The sequence below is a fragment of the Falco punctatus genome (genome assembly GCF_963210335.1).
Source record: "Falco punctatus genome assembly, chromosome: 6".
In the NCBI taxonomy this organism is placed as follows: Eukaryota; Metazoa; Chordata; class Aves; order Falconiformes; family Falconidae; genus Falco; species Falco punctatus.
The window spans coordinates 8,577,258-8,589,631 of record NC_137585.1 but is presented as its reverse complement, the minus strand read 5'-3'; the positions used below and the strand labels follow the sequence as shown (position 1 = coordinate 8,589,631).

Here is a 12,374-nt window from a genome sequence, read left to right as displayed (position 1 = left end):
ACAGGCCCCTCGGGGCACCTTCCCTAGTTGGCTCACTCACCAGCTGTGTCAGGAAGTTACCTTGCACACACTCCAGGAACCTCCTAGACTGTTTTCTCTCTGCTGAACTGTATTTCCAGCAGACATCTGGTAAGTTGAGGTCCCCTGTGAGGAGAAGTGCTAGCAATCATGAAACTTCTCCCAGCTGCTTATAGAATATGTCATCTGTCTCTTCGTCCTGGTTGGGTGATCTATAACAGACTCCCACCATATCTGCCTTGTTGACCTTCCCTCTGATTCTCACCTATAAACACTCAACACTATCATCACCATCATTAAGCTCTAGACGATCAAAATACTCCCCTGATGTCGCAGCACTCTCCAAACTAGCCAGCTGCAACAAGGTCTTTTACCATCTCATACCAGCATACTCTTCATGCCAGTCCCTCTGCTGCCTTCTCCTCATCTCTTCTCACCCAGGGTGCGTGTTCTTTCTTCTCTCTGCTTCTTCCTCCTCCCTTCCTTGACTGCTCTCTCTTCCTTGGCTACCAACCACTCAACAGAAGCAGCCACACACCCCCACCCCACCCCCACCCCTGAAGCCAGCCCACAGCTGTATATTATCAATGTTAAGTAACCCAGATTCATCCCTCTACACCCTAACACACAGGGCTACCCCACTGCCTCTCCTTCCATGCCTATCCCTTCTGAAGAGTTTATAGCCATCCATTGCAGCACCCCGATTGCACAAGTCATCCCACCATGATGGCAGTTATATCATAGTTTTCCAGCTGTGCAATGGCTTCCAGCTCCTCCTGTTTGTTGCCCGTGCTGTGTGCACTGGTGTAGATGCATTTCAGTCGGGCTATTGATCTCACCATCTTTCTGGGGGCAGAAGCCCTAATTCCTACGTGACCATTCTCAGGCATGTCCGTGGTTTCTAACACATCTATAACTCTTGTGTCTTTGCTGCCACATGGGCTCCATCACCTACCTCCACTCAGAAAACAGACCAAAGGGCCTCACTAGCACACCATCGCTCAAACATTGGCATGCTGTCCCCAGGCTTTTCTCTAGTAAGTCTGATTTTATCCCTTTCTCCCTTCAAATCCAGTTTAAATCTCTTTCAATGAGCCCTGCTAACTCCTGCACAAAGATCCTTTTCATCCTTTGAGACAAGGGTACCCCGTCTGTTCCCAGCAGGCCTGGTGTTGTGTAGACCAACCCATGATCAAGAAGCCCAACATTCTGCTGGTGACACCAGGCTCGGAGCCAGGTATCAATCTGCTGGCTCTTCCTGTTTCTTCCCTCATCACTCCCTGCAACTGAAAGGATAGAGGAGAACACTACTTGTGCTCCTGATCCCTCAACCAGCTGTCCCTAGGCCCCGAACTCTCTCCCGATTGCCCTTGGACCTCTTCTTGCAACTTCATTGCTGACTACCTGAAAAATCAATAGTGGACAGCAATCTGAGGGCTGTAGCAGGGTGGGAAGCTTCCTCTTCACATCTTTAACCTGGGCCCCAGGGAGGCAGCAGGCTTCCCCAAGAAGTGGGTCCAGTCTGTGTATTGGGCCTTTTGCTCCCTTCAGAAGGGAGTCTCCTATGACAATGGCCCATTTTTTTCATTATGGAAGCAGTTTTCATGCAGGGTGTATGCCGAAATAACCTCAGTGACGCCTCCATGCTAGATGAACCATCATTCTCATCGTTCGGTTCCACTTGAAGAGCCTCATACCTGTCATGCAAGGGCACCTGGGCAGGTAGGGCAGTCCCAGAGGAGACGTGCCTGCTGCGCCGGGCAGTGACTTGTCGCCGTTGCCCCCTGTTCCCTACGGCACCACGTTCAGCCATGTGGAGAGAGGACAGGGAACCTCCGTATGACGCGTCCCGTCGGGCCTGTCTCAGGGAAGGTAGGGTGTGATTCCAGCAGTCTGTCTCTCTCTCACGCTCCCTGATGCTGCTCAGCCTACTCTCCTCCTCCCGGCGCTCTGTCACAAAGCGGAGGAGTTGCTGTCCCTGGGTGCACTCCCACCACTGCACTCCCTGCTGCTGTCCCGTGCGGGCGTAAGAGCAGGGCACAGCCTGCAGCCTGGCACACGGGTGGCTTTGTGCTCCCACTGGAGCTCTGTCCAGGCAGCTGTGTCCATCACAGTGGGTGCAGAGCCTGCAGAGGCCAGGTGGGTACCATTGCTTCCTCATCAAGCCAGCAGAGCTTCAGCATCCTGCAGTGCAAACTGCCATGCCATGCTCTGGCTGCTGCAGGGTGCTCCTGGTCACTAGGGCTTCCCAGGGGCTTCTTTTATAGGTGGTGGTGGGGCTTGGCCACCATTGCTCCTGGCCCTACCCAGGTTCTGTCAGTCACTGGGGCATGAGCTACAGGGCCCTGACAGCTCTCTCAGCTCCCCCTGAGGTTCCCCAGGTTCAGGAACCTGCCCTGTGCACCATGCTAGATCCCTCCACTGACCATCACTCACCTTGGTGACTGAGTCCAGACTTTCAGGCAGGTTGGTGCTGATAAGCCAGGTCCTAAGTCCTAGGTCAAGCTGGAAAATCAATCCTCAGGTCAGGATCAGGTCCTGTGATGGCAACCAACGTCACACACATACAGACACAGTGATCACTGGGCTTGTCCATAGAGATGAGATAGGTCTGAGGTCAACCCAGTTCACAGGTCAGGAAAGAGATCAACAGGATCCACGGCTGGGCATGGACATAGGCATGGGCATGAGAGATGGAGACAAGCACACCCATGTCATAGCTCAGACAGGGACTAACAGCACGACCTGAGCTTAAATGGAGCTCCTGGGCCATCTATGGGCAGTGTGTCAGTGGAAGCCCCAGGTGATGGTGGTCAAGGCAACTAAGGTTTTTTTAATGCCCTCAGGGCCCTGACAGACACAAATCATAATAATTGTCTTGAGGTTTTATTGTGAAAAAAACTGGGGTTCTTGCTTGCTTGTGACATAGGAATGTCACAGCCTTGCTTTGGCCAAGAGCTGGTTACAACGCAAGCAGGGGCTGAGCGTGGTAAGCCAAGGCCAAGAGGACAATGTAAACAAGAGCTATGCACAATGAGCCTTGGCACAGACAGTGGATCAATAAGCGACAGAATCATCCCCAAAGCTGCTGGGAAGGTATGTTGTGATATCATTTGACTGGCAGCCTGTGCCAACACCTAGCTACAAAGATGTTCAGCAGCAGAGATTGGCAGGGGACACTTGGTCCACTTCATAAACTGAGCTTCGCACGTTTACATTGTCTGTGTTTCTCTTTCCCCCATAACAACTTGTTTGATCAGTTTTATCTGTCTCTGTAAAACCAGCTTGAAAGCATTGGCTCCTGAACTTTTAAGATGCAAAGACTCATATCTAAACAAGAGGGCACATCTACCAAAGTGGACGTTACTTGAGGAATGATGCCATTTTGTGAGTTACAGGTTGCCATCTCTTAGGTACCATGAGCTGGATTCTTTTCAGGCTAGACTGGCCCAAAACCCTGAGTAATTCTATTGACTATGTTAAAAGATCAGCGATACAAATGAAAGAAGAATCAGGCCCAATCATAGCTTTAGAGTTTAATGATTAAAATGTGTATAAATCAATGAATATTTATCCTAGTCTTACAAAAATAATCTAGCATCAGGAATAGGGGATGCAGAGAGGTTCTATTCCCAAGCCCTCGGTACTGACAGCAGGCTTGTACGTCTGCCCGGTACAGAGAATCAAGCAACCAGACAGAGGAGCAAAGAGAGCTGCATTACTGCAAGGGATACAGCTGCATTCTTACAGTTCTTTGTGCAGCCTAATGTGCCTTGCTTTTCAAGCCGTTTCCAGCGGATATATGTAGTGGTCCAGTTCCAGGGTGGGCTTGTGGACAGAAATACTTTCTTTTAGCCAGTTGAGTGGAGCTGCTGAAATGCAATGACCACAAGTGCTGTAATTATCATTCCACAGTCACATCACTTGGTGGCTGGAGGATTTGCTTCTGTTGAATAGTGCATCTGTGGATTTTTTAAGTTGCTCTTTTAAGATCAAGTGTTGCTGTCGGTTACATTTATAGCTCCCACTGAGCCAGTGGAAAATTCTGTAGGCTAGCACAGTCTTTCCAATGCAGACAGGTGTTTCAGTGATTAGTGATGAGACATTAGTATGGCAAGAAGTGGCACTTACTGTGATTAGTTATCAGTTTAAAACAGAGACAAGTATGTATTTACATGGCAAGCTGTGAACTTCTGGAATTTGCTGCCCCAGTAAACTGTGAACACAGGTGGGAGGACAAGGTCAGAAGATATCTGATAAATTAATGGTAACAAGTCCACAAACAGACACTGAAGGGAAGATGCAGGGTTCGCAGCCATGGTCACTGTGGATGTTGAAATAGTGTGACTGGATCATAATGAACTACAGATAGTGGCCAGGCTTCTTTGCTCTCCCTGGAAAGCATCTTCTCTTGCCACTGTTAGATACAGTGTCTGGATATGCTCTCTGACCTGATGGGGCATTTTCTGTATTTTTAGGTTCACTTTTATTCTTCTCGCAGCATGAGGTAGGAGACAAGGCTAGCTGGGAGGACAGCAAGTCTCCAGAGATGTTCCCTTTGGCACCCTGCCTTTCTCTTGTTAGAGATCTATTTTCCAAGAGTCAGGGAAATAACCTGTTTTCATCAAAATGCCTCAACTGTGAAGTAAGTCACAGTGAATTAATCAACTGTTTGGATGCTAATTCAGCAGTCCTCTTTAAGTACCCTTTGCCCATCAGCCTGTGCACTACTGGGCCACATCAGAGGAGGAATATTAGCAGAGTATTACGCCTGGGACACCGTTTCCCATTCTGGCTGCTATCTGCCTCCATTTCCACATCCAGAAGTTTGTCATCGGGGATATTTAGCGCTGTCCAGTATATACAAGACTCCCAGTGACAAGCTATCTGTCCAGGATATTGGTGGCTTTTAGAAACTGGGGAATGCTAGCAACATTTTATGATTATTATCTTCTACATACAAGCAGTAAGGCATCTGGCCATCTTCTGGGAGTGAAATCTCTTAGTAGAGGATCAGAGATAACATTGGCCCATTACACAATGAGGTCAGTTACCTCACAAATAGGGGTGTAGACAAAGCAGAGATGTTTAATACCTTCTTCACCTCTGTCTTTAACACTGGTGATGGGCCCTGGGACCTCTGGAGCCCTGGGTTGGAAGACCATGGCTGGGGGGATGATAAACTCACAGCTGATCCTGAGCTTGTTCAAGACTTGCTGCTCCAGCTGGATGCATATCAATCTATGGAGCCTGATGGGATTCATCCCAGTGTACTGAAAGAGCTGGCCGATGTCTTTGCAGGACCTCTCTCCACTATTTTTCAATGATCTTGGCAGTCTGAAGAGGTTCCCATTGATTGGAAGCTGGCAAATGTCCCAGTTTTCAAGAAGGGTAAGAAGGAAGACCCTGGTAAGCACAGGCCTATCAGTCTCACTTCAGTGCTTGGTAAAATTATGGAGAAGGTTATTCTGGGAGTTACTGAAAAACACTCGAGACACCACACAGTCACCGGTCATAGCCAACACAGGTTCATGAGGAGAAAGTCCTGCTTAACCAACTTAATTTCCTTTTATGACAAGGCCACCAGTCCAGTTGACAAAGGGAAGTCAGTAGATGTGGTATTTTGGGATTTAAGCAAAGCTTTTGATACAGTCTCTCACAGTATCCTTCTGGATAACAGTTAGGCAAGTCTATAACACATTGGATGAGCAGGTGGCGGACGGGTCAGGCTCAAAGGGTTAAAGTAAATGGGGTTACCTCAGGCTGGCAACCAGCCGCCAGTGGGGTTCCCCAGGCTCAATTTTCGGTCCAGTGCTCTTTAATGTGTTTATAAATGATCTGGATGCAGGAATTGAATGTACATTAAGTAAGTTTGGCGAGGATGCTGAACCAGGAGGAGCTGCAGACCCCCTGGAGGCAAGAGAGGCCTTACAGAGGGATCTGGATAGACTGGAGACCTGGGCAGTCACCAGCTGCATGAAATTTAACAAGAGCAAGCGCCGGATTCTCCACCTGCGACAGGGTAATTCCGATGCTGATCTCCTCTCTCTGGTGACCAGCAATAGGACAGGAGGAAATGGAATGAAGCTGCATCAGGAGAAGTTCAACTTGGACATTAGGAAGAAGTTCTTCACTGAGAGGGTGGTCAGTCGCTGGAACAGTCCCCCCAGGAAAGTGGTCACAGCACCAAGCCTGGCAGGGTTCAAGGAGCATCTGGATGATGCTTTTCTAGTTTAGTTTTAGGTAGTCCTGTGGGGAGCAGAGAGTTGGACGTGATGATCCTTATGGTTCCCTTCCAACTTGAGATATTCAGTGATTCTATGCTTATATGCATGGAAGATCCTGAAATGAAAATAAGGATATGACATTTAGATCCTTTAACAATTGCACTTGGGACTTGCTGTGGTTTGAAATGGACATAGCATGAGAAGTCTATTACTTGTAATAGACCAGAATATTTCTTTTCCATAGATGCCATATAAAATGGATTTCCCAGATGTTCAATGACCTACTTAGCCATAGATTTCTTTCACTCTGTTTCACTAAAAATAGCTTTTGTCAGAAAACTAATACATCAAAAGCAAAATGCTGTAGAACTTATATTAGTTTTGCAACTTTTTTTTTAATACACAGTGCTTCCAGGCCAAGGATGTGGACCTATTCATTCAAGCAGGGTCTCTTGTCTCCAGGGGCACTAACTTTCAGCACTGTTGGTGAACACAGTCTCTTTTCCCTCTACTGCCTTTCAGAGGACCTGGCACAAAACAAAAAAAAAAGCTGGATTCTCACAGGGAACAGACATTCTGTTTTGAATAGCTTTTCTCATCTCACAGAAGCTGTACCCTTTGGACCAGTGAGGGAGGTTGCTCAATCAAATCTGGAAGGGGCTTTACTGAAGTATGGAGGGGCCCAGTGACTGGGAGGGTCGGTCGGACCACTGCAGGTATCGACAGAAAGTGGCTGAGTAGCACCATTTGGTGAGCAGAAACCCGTGCTCAGATCCAGGTTAGAAAGGAATCTAATGGAGAGTTTCTGGGATGAGACTAGACTAGAGCTTCAGCTGCTAATCAAGGGATTTCCTGCTCTGGAGCCTGAAGGACAAAAGCTGCACTCTGAGCCTTTGCTTTGTAATATAATGGAAGAAAATCCATGGTGCTTCTCTCCCAATGGGACAGGATAGTTTCTATGATTTTACTATATTACTTCTTCCAAAAGCATGCTGCAGGACTCTTTCAACTCCAACTAGATACGAACAGCCTCTTTGCTAGGCTTTAGGTCTCATGACCCCAGGCTGCAAATAATTTCATGTCATTCCCCCTATCCCTCAGAGTCTACTAACCTCAAAGACATCCTTGAGCTTCAAACGATTCTTAGTTATCTCTGATTGAAAGCCCTCAGTCCAGGAATCATCATTATCATCTCCTTGGATAAAGATTTTCCAGCAGTCAGTGTAGTCTGGAGAAATGGAGCCAAGATGGACTAACCTGAGTTTATTCAGATACCAGAGAAGCTCAACTTTAAAACAAGACTTTTTAACCTTTTCCCTGCACCCATGACACAGACAGCTTGGCCATGGACAGGCCAGCTAATGGATGCTGTCCACTCTGTATTTGGAACCAATGCCATTCTCTCTGGGCATTCCTCACCCCCCACCCCCACCCCCTTACCAGTGGAACTGCATTTAGTGCCCTAGGACAAGGGAGAAGCACCCTATCTCCCAGTCCGTCAGGAGTGACAAAAAGATGGTGCCTCTAAATAAGCAAGAATTTTCATACAGTTTTCATACAGGTCTGGCTGCTAGGAGTCCTGTCCCCCTTCTACTGCAATATTTGAACATCTGTTTTTGGACGTGACACTCAGTCACTGAATGGTGATGGATGTGTCCCCAGAGAAGCTGGGCAGGACACTGGGCACAGAAGCAAGCCCATACCAGATTCACCTATGCACAAACTTCACCAGTTCATCCCTTCACAGTCCCACAAAGCACAGGAAATCTTGCCTTTAATTTCCATGACAGAAATTTTTACATCTGGCAATCTCACAAGGTTCTTCAGACCTTGGCGGATTCTTTCATCTCTTATGCAAAAAAGCCGTGCTATATGTATGTCTATGTTGACGTATGAGTGCTTCTTTAAGAAATTCAGTATTTTATAGCAGCAGTTTTCACAGGGGCTCCAGGACAAGTACCACGTGATAGAACAGTTGACATAATTATTGGTTCTTCTCGTCTTAAAGATCTTCTCCAGAAAGTAGACTTCAGCATGGTAATTGTCATTTCTGACCCAGTGTATCCAAGGTATGCTGGCCTCACCCCACTGCAGTTTGCACAGCAGGTATGTTTCCTTTGGAGTGTTACGGGGGTCAAACTGATGCTTTAGTGCCCTCTTAGAGACATACATGCTGAAAAAGAAGAGAAACTTCAAGGAATCACTGGTTACAACTTTGTTTTCGGTAGTTCTCCAGTACACAAAAAATGGGGAGGGTGGAGGAAATGAGAGGAGGACTGAAAAGGGCAAAACATGAGAGAGCAACGCAAGGAACATGGAGAGGTACACACCATGGCAGGGTAAAGGAACCAAACACTGAACCACTTAATCCTCCCTTTGTCTGCAACTGCATGTAGAGCTTTCACCTCCTCACCCCTCCCTGTGGCTGCCCTTTTCTTCATCAGCATGAGTATTTCTAAAAGCTTTCTATATCTTTTTATGTGTCAGACATTTTTCCAGGTCTCCTATGTAGCCCTTTTTGATGTAGGGAGCTGTTGCAAATTTTGTGAAAATAAAAAAAATAAAATAAAAAAAAAAAAAAACAACTACTGATCAATTATGAAGCTGAGTATTCTCTTGCTGTTTGTATTTTCATAAGGATTAGCGCAGTCAGCACAACGTACATGAGAAAAGGAGAAAGAAGTGCTCAATACAAAAAGATGCAGCTCCCAAGAATGACATTTTCTGACAGATAATCCATCTCTTAGATCCAGATCTATTCAGTTCAGAACACACCCCTAAGTATTGTCAATTAAGTAACTATACCGCCAGTGTTGGTCATGAATGTATCCTTTATATCAATAATTATCCATGATGCATAAATAATATATGAAGTCACCATTAGTACTTTGTAACATTTGTACAATTACTTTATATAGAGATTTATATGAGAATACACTTCAGATATATATTTTCCCACATTAGAGTAATTCAGAATAACGGTAGTAGACAACTGGACAGACTGTTAACAAAAAACCAATAAGCCTGTAGGTTGTTTTATAGATTAGCAACTATCAATGACAAACACAAAATCAAAGAAACCCACTATCTGAACTAAAGACAAATCTTGCAGGTGAAGCATATTCTCTAGCTGCAGGGCTCATCACCTTTGTAAAAAAGCATCTCATTTCTCTGGGTCAGTCAGAAGGCTTTGTCTTCTTACCCTGTCTCCTTCCTCATCCCAGCCTCCTACACGTTAAAATACAAATGTACATAAACCAGTTCATAAACCAGAGTGTATCTCTGTTTATTTTCTCCATGTAAACTCCATATAAACCACAGAAAATACGCATGTAGATTTCTTTATCAAACTTTCTATTGAATTTATGTAAATGTAACAAATGTAAATGTCACCAAGTGTTTAAGTCTGGCACAGGAATAAGTGTTTTTATTATACTTAATTCTTTTAGTATGTAATTAAAAAAAAAAACAAACAAACCAACAAACAACAGAGAGAGACAGAAGTGGAGCACAGGCTTAATTTTTAATTTTTTCTCATTTAGAGGTGCTAAAAGAGATGCATTTTTTCTATTTCTATTATGTTATTTGGAAGTTAGTGCCTATTAGCTTAAATTTCTTTAAAACTTGATGATTAGGGAACATATATATAATAAGTATATAATATATATTTAATATATATAATATGTGTGCATGTGTGTGTGTGTGTATGTGTGTGTGTGTGTATGTGTGTGTGTGTGTACGGGGAATACAGTGACTGGTTGAAGTTCACCAAAGAAAATACATTGAACTCTGAATACTCAGGCCCAATCAGTTAATCTAATTGTTACAGAAGGTATCTTAAAGGTTTTGGAAAGCAGTGTTACAGAGATCTGATTTGTTCAGAGGTATCTGTAGTGGTTGCCATCTGGTTTTATCATACAGACAAGTTAAAATTTCCAGGTCTTACTGAAACTGGTCTTAAGCACCCTCCTCCTTGTGTCTCCACCATAAAATACTGCACTTCAGATAAGCTGTTGCAGTGGGGGTCCTGTGCATATTTTCAGGGACATAAAGCCATTTCTTTAGAACAATCTCTCAATACACTAATCTTCAGCATAAAGCCACCTTAAAGATGTGTTAAGCCAAGTAAAATTTATTGTGTAATCAGCTAATGCAATATAAACAAAAGTCTGCATTCTTGTAAATATCTACTACAGAAATAACTTGCTATTTTTAAAATAATGGATTAATGTAAATTTGAACAACTCTAACGGAAGGACAGACAAGAGATTTAAAAAACATTATAAAACACTCCGACACTATAGAATATGTAAGAATCCCAGCACCTATTTTCTTCTCTCCCCAAACCAGGTAAGAAAACACTTAAAATAAGTTATGAGTTTACAGATAAATTGCCCTAAGCCATGCAATCCCTTTAATTTTTTTATTTTTATAGCTATCACAAGCAGTCCTTGCTGTTCAGCATTGTTATGTACGGTACACATAGACACATGGAGCCTAACTAAAAAAAAATCAAGCTCTTAATAGCTGGTTCCTTGATACAAATATAAGACAAAATTCAAAGTCCACAAATAATAGTAATTTTAAAAGTCCTAAAACTTTTTTAGTTTTCTTTTTAAATTTGGTTCACCAGTCTTATGAGGATGAACTTGTAACCCTTTCAGAATTTGAGAGCTGGAGAGAAACGCACCAACTCTAAAGACTGACTATTTGAAAGGTGAATTGCACCCAAAGATGTTTAGAGGAGTCGGGGGAGAAAATGGCAGATAAATACAGCCAACTAACTGTCTCCTAGGCTTTATTTTCTTTTCCACTAATATCCACTGCTTTGTGAATGTGCATTAAACCTTGGAAATATATTGACTGATTACAAATATCTTTTGAAATGTGTTATTTGTACTTTTCCTATTGTTTCACCATCCATAACTTGAACAGGAATGTAATGAGTTTCTTTCAAAATGTACTAATTTTACAAAAACAGCTCCTAAAACTAGTATCTCTCTTACTAAAACTTCACATAATAAACTGCACCACCGTAGGTATTTAACAATTTTCCTTCCTTCCTCTAACACTTGTTATTAGAAACTATTTACAATCCTACTCGTTACAAGAGAATAATAGCGATAATGGTAATATCTAAAAATGCAGGAGCATCAAAACTTCATTAATCCACACTTTTCCTCCATGGCTAAGGCTTTCCACAGCCCACACGCTTCTTTACTAAACTTTGCGTTCAAACTTTTTCCTCCCCGCTCTGTTGAACAGGAGCCGGCTGGTCTGACGCTTCCTGTTTATTTTGTGGCACAACAGCCGTTTTCAGAATCGAAACGGTCGGGCAGGGAAGTGGCACTTTTGGATTCTCTTGCTGCCCAGCGTTGGGGGTGAACCAGCTCCCACCATAGCCCTGCCCCAACCCACCCCCAGCTTGCGCTTGTTTTTATCGGCGGCTTTTGCTCCCTGCTGGTTTATGGCTCCCACTGCGGTTTTATGCCGACAGGAACCTCCCCGAGAGGCTCAGGCTTCGGTGCAGCCCCTTGCCCGCTGCAGTGGCCCCGGGTACCAGGGCTCCCACTCGGGTACACTGGCACCAGTATCGCCCTCTCCCAAGACAGAGACTTTGCACAGACAGAAAGCACACCCCCGGGGCAGAAAAGAAGACGGGCCCCCTTGGGCTGAAGCAAGGACAACACAGAGCTGAAGCTGGCGGTTGTTTGGGATTTTTTTGGTCAGCGAATATTTTTTTTACCCTCTCAGCTTTCTCTTGTACATGGCTTCTCCTCTCCCTGCGAGCCCTCCTTGGGTGCTGTCCTCCTTTCTGCTCCTGCAGATGGGGCTTCACAGGCAGCCGATGACAGAGCACATCCCCAGGCTCCGCTGGCACGGGGTGATGTAAGAGGAAATGGAAAAAAAATGGTTTGACTGTGGTTGCTACCAGTAATGACATGTCTTTACAAGCCTGCCCTTAGCAGCGCTCTTTCCTCGCCCCTCAGCTGGGGCCTGAGGGCTGATACATGTTTCCAGTCAAAAATGTCATCATTGCACAATTTCTTTCAAGCCTGCTTCTAAGTGTGGAAGGGATGATAACGCTTGGTTGGCAGAAAAATGAGATTTATTCTTCGGCACCGGGGA

At 44.8% G+C, this 12,374-nt stretch overlaps 1 protein-coding gene across 1 annotated transcript; it reads right to left on the bottom strand.

The window, feature by feature from the left end:
• Window positions 1–3,539: 3,539 nt before the first annotated feature.
• Window positions 3,540–12,374, bottom strand: LOC308066455 (C->U-editing enzyme APOBEC-1-like). Its single transcript, XM_080393746.1, has 4 exons — window positions 11,992–12,374; window positions 8,018–8,418; window positions 7,358–7,473; window positions 3,540–6,360 (listed from the first exon to the last, which is right to left on the bottom strand). The coding sequence occupies exons 1-4, from the start codon at window positions 12,012–12,014 to the stop codon at window positions 6,343–6,345; spliced, it is 558 nt and encodes a 185-aa protein (XP_080249872.1). The 5' UTR covers window positions 12,015–12,374; the 3' UTR covers window positions 3,540–6,342.

Bases quoted from the DNA above. Each gene is read 5' to 3' on its own strand.
- LOC308066455 (XM_080393746.1), bottom strand. From the start codon at position 12,014: ATGTACAAGAGAAAGCTGAGAGG. The intron at 8,419-11,991 runs GTAAAAAAAATA...CTTCTTTTTCAG, and splicing joins TACAAGAGAAAGCTGAGAGG to CATGTATGTCTCTAAGAGGG. The intron at 7,474-8,017 runs GCAAGATTTCCT...CCATTTCTCCAG, and splicing joins TTCTGTCATGGAAATTAAAG to ACTACACTGACTGCTGGAAA.